At 40.3% G+C, this 6,883-nt stretch overlaps 1 protein-coding gene across 16 annotated transcripts; it reads left to right on the top strand.

Moving 5' to 3' along the window:
* The first annotated feature begins 225 nt into the window (after positions 1-225).
* LOC119295348 lies at positions 226-5,942 on the top strand. 16 transcript variants are annotated; one of them, XR_005143936.1, is made up of 11 exons: positions 226-530; positions 608-719; positions 816-886; positions 1,659-1,984; positions 2,315-2,447; positions 3,347-3,433; positions 3,511-3,641; positions 4,301-4,352; positions 4,504-4,565; positions 5,529-5,619; positions 5,712-5,942. XR_005143936.1 is itself a non-coding variant. In XM_037573760.1 (3 exons), the coding sequence occupies exons 1-3, from the start codon at positions 436-438 to the stop codon at positions 1,914-1,916; spliced, it is 465 nt and encodes a 154-aa protein (XP_037429657.1). In that variant the 5' UTR covers positions 226-435; the 3' UTR covers positions 1,917-2,025. The 16 variants fall into 16 exon arrangements, 1 of the variants encoding a protein (XP_037429657.1); XR_005143934.1 differs by having other exon boundaries at positions 3,511-4,374; XR_005143935.1 differs by having other exon boundaries at positions 3,511-4,352.
* The last annotated feature ends 941 nt before the right edge of the window (positions 5,943-6,883 follow it).

The following is a 6,883-nucleotide window of genomic DNA, read 5'->3' on the forward strand; positions in this document are numbered from 1 at the left end:
GGTATGTTGCTTGTGGACTCTGAAAAACTCCTTCAGATATTGCCTTTTGTCTTGCTTTCCATACAGCCCATAACGTTACTACCAGCAGCACAAAATCCTTCTGGGACCTCATTAAACCCATTAACAGTCGCCACAATGGCGCTGGCTGGGCATGTCCACGTTGGCAACACAAGAGACAATTATTTTACTGTGTAGTCGGATGTGTTTGGCTAGGAAAAACAAAGGTTGGGCGACCACGTTTGCAGAGAAGAGGGAGTCGCCTCGAGCCCCATCCCTTCTCCTCTCTCCCACGCAACCTCCCCGGGTGGGCGCCTGGCTAGGGTTGCCGCCGCCGCCCCATAGGCCCATCCCAGCTCATCCTACGCCGGTCACCGGAGAAGGCGCCTTCCTCTTCTCCCCAAACCTTCTCTTCTCCGCGTTCCATCCGTCCTCATCATGGCTGTAGAGGGGGCCGGAAAGGGGGTGTCATCGATGTGCTGTTCAAGCGGCGAGTTGCAGCGGAGGGGCGCGGGCAAGAGGATGCTATCGAGGTGTGTTGATTCATCTGATTTTTCGGTTATCTTATGCTAAGATCTTGCCCCTATTCTTGAACTTGTTGGTTTTGTAGGGTTCTTGCGGATAGTGTTGATCGTTCTGGGTTGTTGGAGTGGGCCAAATACCTGACGACGGGTAAGATAGAGGTGCTGTACAAGCAGTGGATGCTCGGCTGCGACCATAAGGTGAGACTCATATTCTTTTTTTTTGTGATTGATTGATTGTTCACAAGTTAGGTTAGATTTTTGTGGCATATCACTATGCCTTTTCTGTTGATGTAGACCTTTTCGTATTGTATTATCAGCTGTGTGACGAGAGGTCAGAGTGACGAATCTGAAGTTGCTATTCCCTTGTAAGTTCTATGTACTGGGATTTTACTTCCTGATTTTTTTTCTCTGAATGGTAGAATGAAAAGAGGCATAAGTTATAGGTGGATTGATTCCTGAAGTGCTTAGATCACATAGGGCAGACTTCATAGTGGGACTTCGTGCTTGACGCTTCCTCCATTTAAGTGTATATATTAGTGTTTCAGAACTAGCAGGCGCAAAGGATTTCTAACCTTGTTCATCTGGTGACTGGCCCTGTCTTTCTTTTTTCTGAAATCTGTCACTAAGTGATTAAAGCCTGAAACTGAAGCTTCATCTTTCTCAAAATTTACCATGGTGTAATTTTATGCTACAATCAAGCCTTGGAGCTAAATTATCTTCACAATATCCGATGTTCTGTAAAACATACCTTTTGGACAAGGATATATAGTCAAAGTATTGAAATTTTGATTGATAATATCTTTGCAAAATGTTTAGGTTAGATACTTGAAAATCCTTTGTGTAAATCTATTTCGGAAAGTACTTTTGCAATATACATATTTGTATTTTGAAGATCGGGAAGATGTCTGAAATGGCCGCTTTTATAGGGCTGAAGGGAGAAATATTCATTATATCACATTTTAGAGTAATCTTTTGGGGATGGAATAATTTGTGGATGCTTTTAAGCATTTAAGCCTAAAATAAACTTCTGCTGTAATAATTATTTTCATCTGCTTCTTACTTCTTAGTCCCTTTTCTGGATGATAAGCCTTTTGGTCTAGAATCTAAATTGATAGTCTTCCCTCTTATTGTTGGTAGGCTGTACCATTCTCCACAACAAAAAGTCAAAGTGGGCATGTTTCTTCTGTCTTTAAACTTGTGCACTATGAGCTGGTGTTGCAATGCTTGAAGAAGTTGCCTGGCGTTGTTGTGCAAGATATACCTTATAGAACAAGCCGTGCTGTTCAAAATGCTGGCACAAACTGCGCTTCTGATAAAGAAGTTGACGAGCTTCTCATAAAGCTGCCCGGTCGATTACGAGATGCACTTCTATACCATTCCAACTTGAAGGTGTGAAATTTGAGCTTCAGAGGCAAGGGCGCTGCCTTATTACATATGAGATGGGGCTTGGCAAGACTCTCCAAGTGAGCATATTGTATTTTGTGTATAACTATCGTGCGGATAGTTTATATGCAGAAAATTGTTTGTTCCACGGTGTTACAACTTGTAAAATACAGTAAATTGGCTTATGGATATTGAGCGCACTGATATTGAGCTTGCATCAATACATTTTGGGCAGTAACAGATTAGAATTTTATGTCTATTTTACTGAACAGTTAATTATATAGCATTTGCTTTTTAGACCTTATGAAGAAATCAATATCTGCTTTTGAGGCTAATTTTTTTCCCATGTTGAAGTATTATTTTCTTGGACAGAATGCGGAAGCAGTATGTTCTCATTTATTTAAATGCAGGCAATTGCAATAGCTTGTTGCTTCAAGGACGAGGGCCCTCTATTAATAGTGTGTCCAGCTGTTCTGCGTTATACTTGGGCAGAGGAATTGGAACGCTGGGATCCTTCATTTCTTCCAAAAGATATTCATCTTGGTACTGATTCAGAGTTTCATTATTCAAGAGTTAATTTTACTAATGTCAAACCAGGCATTATAATTATTTCATATCAGTAGTGTATCTAATTTGATCCTGAATGCTTGTGAAGTTACAACGATCTCCATATTTATTTTCATCAAGTTTGAATTGCCTACCACATGTGCCATGTGGTAACGATCTCCATATATGAATTGCATATTTTTTATTTTATCGATACAAATTCTAAGTATCGAATTCTTTTGGCCCAGATATCATTCATTTGTTGCATCAGCGTCAGTTTTGAAATATTGTAGTAAAAATAGTTGCAGGACAAAATTGCATTCTGTATGAACAATCATAGATGGACCAGCTCACTCACATAAAAAAAGATAGATTTGACACCGCTGCCGTGGTCGTCTTTGATGCCGTCGCCGTCTTCACATGCTGCCGTCCTCCTCGTCGTTGTCCATGGTGAGGTCGATATATGGTGGTGGCTGCCATAGGGTGGGCAGGCAGCCCTTGCAGCGGCTGCCAGGCCGGAGGCGCCTGCACCACCTCTTCCAGTGGCGGGAACGGCATCCACCACATGGGCGGCGTGGACACGTATTCCGGCATGCACGGCACCGTGTCCGCCCACGTCCAGGACCGGTCCACCAATGCCATGAAGGGTGGCTCGTCATCGGCCTCCTCGTTGACCTACAACTCCGGGGGGATGGCGATGTTGCATGGGCCGGAGAGGGCCAGCATCTCGTCAAGGCCCTCCCATTGGGCGCGGTCATATTTCAGTTTTAGAAATACATATTGATGGACTATAGTTGCATTTCTTTTTTACTTAATTTTGTTTTGCTGTTTTAACATATATACAAATGCAGTCCATGTCTTGGCCTCTTTTTGATGTCTGTGTTATCTTGCCACAGGTGTTGTAATTTTATCAACACACAGTAAGGATTTATGGTGGAAGGAGCGAGGCGTCATAGCTGGCGATTGCCAAAGATGTCACCTAGGTAAGTGCCCATCTTTTCGGCTCCTTGGTGTCCACATTTTGAGATGTCTGACTGTCGACCATTCACCTTTCCCCCAGTTCTCTTAGGTGATTTTCCTCTGTTTATGATGTGAATGATGTAGCTGATCAGCGACACGCCACACCACGCCATTGGTGCACCTCAACAAGACCGGTGACTAACTGGTCTTTGACTCTGTTTCTGAGATAAGGTAGCTGGACTACTTTGACACATAGTTGAGATAATTACATTTCAACGACTGAAACTATTTTTGCATTCAACTTATGTTTTATTAACCTCTATACACCAATCTAAAAGAGTGCACAAATCTTCCCGTTCAACCTGTAAAAAATTGACCTTTATGTTTTGAAGTTCGAAGCACATTTATAGATTGGGATGATCTTACTGTTTGTTCAAAGTGAATTTACTCTTTCAAACATATCCTATGATTTGTTGATAATGTGTATTGCAGATTCATCATGTAATAGAAAAGAGCCTTTGTGATACAAAACATGATTTAATTATCTTTTACAAGTCCCATTTGGATTTTTTTAATGTCTGTACTTGGTAGTTTTTTGAGTATGTCTCTCTAATGGGCACTGAAGTTGTAGGTTTTTGTATTCTGATTTGTTTGAGATAATTAAACAGTGATTGTTACTTCACTTGCTGATAAATGTAGGGGTAAAGCAACAGTGGGGAAATTATGAATTTCATGTAGTTGTCGTAGCCGAATCTTTGTTGTTTAGTAGTTTATTTCAAGAGTGCAGGTCGTTTTTCTATATGCTGGATGAATAGCTTCTTTATTCAGTATGTACTGAATTTTACTTGCTATTTTATTAATCCTATTAAACCAAGATGCCTTTTCTGCAGTGTCACACATTGATACTTCTATTTGAAGGACCCAGGAGAAAATTCAGCATTTGTACTACTCTGTTTCCATAGTAGTTATGCTCTTTCTCTGAAATCAGAACAATCAAATACAATAATAGTGTTGATTCTTCTCATTTCGTTAGCAATTTGTTCTAACTATAACACTAACATGAATTGTGTTTATGAAATTGTCCCTATTGTAGAACAAGTTGGCATGGAGCAGTCTGTTCTAAAAATAATGTACCCATATGTTACTGCCAATCAGGTGTTTCCTTTCTTTCTTTTGCTGAAGCTCTATACAAATTTTCTCTGTGTGTAAGTGGTCCATATGGATTTTTAATATATCATGCTATGTACAAGTGATAGTTCTCTATTTCCTGATTAGGTATGATGGATAGTGTCAGATTACTGAGCATCATTTACGCATCCCTGAAGTTATATTACGCTGTTGTTGTGGATGCTGATGCATGTAATTATAGGAGGAAAATAATCATTTTTTCCGAAGGTATTGGTTTCTGTGGGATGGATCTACATGTTGCCCTCTTGGGTTATCATCCTTGTTTTGCCCACAATGACTAAGCTTTAGTTACTCTGTTTTGATTCCCTAACTCAAGCATTATATGTAGTCGGACTAACCCAGCAGTACTACTAACACTTGGTGACATAGGCCTTTGTCACTTTGTTAGTGAGGTTTGAAGAAATGAATCATCCTTTTTTTGGCCTCATCTGATCTTCTAATTAATTATATGACATATATCGTACAATCCATATATGGTTGACGAGATGTATCCATATCGAATGATCCAAACCCAATGGAACCTTTCCAGTCCCAATCCTACATAGTATCTAATTTGCGTTGATACATATGTTTTAGCTAGACACGTATGGTTTTGAAATCACAATGTTTCATGTATTGACCCTACCAACATCATACAATAGTACAATTCCACGATGCTGGTCTTGCCAACAGAAAAATGAACCACCAAAAGTTCCCATCCCATAGTCCTTCTGATCATGTTGGATTTGTTTATTCACTGCTATAGTTACGTCTATATCTGCCTCCTTGTCATATCTTCGATATATTTCACACATTTTTTTTAGCGTGGCTATTTTGGTACTTATATGATCTTTCTCATCTTAGCAACCATGGAAACTGGTCTTGCAGCTAACGAAGAATCCATTTATTTATTGATGTCTATAATCACAATGTTCTACTTTGTTTGTGCAGTTTCATCCATGACTTTTTCTCAATCAAATCCACATGAATTTGTCCTAAGTATCTGTCGTTGGACTGAAGGGTACTATATTATGGAATCATGGTATGAATACAACTATGCCTCCAATTTTCGTTGCGGAAACTATCTTTATTTAGTGACAGTTTGGACCATTGCTTAATTGATTCTTTTGGCAGAGGGTTATATTAGCCCAGAAGATCTTAAGGAAAGCATTGACAAAGCTTGGACTACCCTTCATCTGCAGCTATAAACTGCAACTTAGATCATTTGTTAAAGTTTACTGCAAGCCTGTTTTGTATAAAGTTGCATCCCTGTTGTCTTGAAAATTGACGATGTAATTTCTTGTTTTCTTAGAACTGATCCTGTAAATTATTTCCTATATTTTAATGAAGTTTGGCGTTAATCTATTTGAGAACAACAACTGGGACATCACAAACTATTATTAGTTGCTACTGATTGTGGTTAACCTCATCCATTTTGTTGGAGGCCAGAAGCCATGTGGCAAACACAATGCAAAAAAGAAATTGAAATGGGCCTCACCTACATGGTACCGCAAAGCTTTCGCTCAGGCGGCGCACAATGGTGCGCCCCAACCACTAGTTCATTGCAAAGGTCCAATTTTTTGCATTAGGATCCTCGTTCTGGCTCATTTTGCTTCCGTCAGGGAATTTTCAACTAAGGTCCATATGCATCTTGACATAGTGCAATTCAGCAGGGCATGCCTCCATGAATCCTCACACCCACACAGGGCGCATAAATGAGTTGTGGACATATTGTGGTGTTGGAGAAGATCCGCTGTCGGCATCGAATGCCTTGCTAGCCGCCATAAAAAGACTTATACTTTTGATGGAACCCTAGTAGGACTGGTTCCTTGGTAGTTTTCAAGTTTGCTAAGTAGGACTGAATGAACTGGTATGTTGCTTGTGGACTCTGAAAAACTCCTTCATATATTGCCTTTCGTCTTGCTTTCCATACAGCCCATAATGTTACTACCAGCAGCACAAAATCCTTCTGGGATAGTACTCATTCATTGCAAAGGTCCAATTTTTTGCATTAGGATCCTCGTTCTGGCTCATTTTGCTTCCGTCAGGGAATTTTCAACTAAGGTCCATATGCATCTTGACATAATGCAATTCAGCAGGGCATGCCTCCATGAATCCTCACACCCACACAGGACGCATAAATGAGTTGTGGACATATTGTGGTGTTGGAGAAGATCCGCTGTCGGCATCGAATGCCTTGCTAGCCGCCATAAAAAGACTTATACTTTTGATGGAACCCTAGTAGGACTGGTTCCTTGGTAGTTTTCAAGTTTGCTAAGTATGACTGAATGAACTGGTATGTTGCT

The sequence above is a fragment of the Triticum dicoccoides genome, chromosome 4B, assembly GCF_002162155.2.
Source record: "Triticum dicoccoides isolate Atlit2015 ecotype Zavitan chromosome 4B, WEW_v2.0, whole genome shotgun sequence".
NCBI lineage: Eukaryota > Viridiplantae > Streptophyta > Magnoliopsida > Poales > Poaceae > Triticum > Triticum dicoccoides.

Bases quoted from the DNA above. Each gene is read 5' to 3' on its own strand.
- LOC119295348 (XM_037573760.1), top strand. From the start codon at position 436: ATGGCTGTAGAGGGGGCCGGAAAGGGGGTGTCATCGATGTGCTGTTCA. The intron at 531-607 runs GTGTGTTGATTC...TTGGTTTTGTAG, and splicing joins GGCAAGAGGATGCTATCGAG to GGTTCTTGCGGATAGTGTTG. The intron at 720-1,658 runs GTGAGACTCATA...TATTGTTGGTAG, and splicing joins TGCTCGGCTGCGACCATAAG to GCTGTACCATTCTCCACAAC.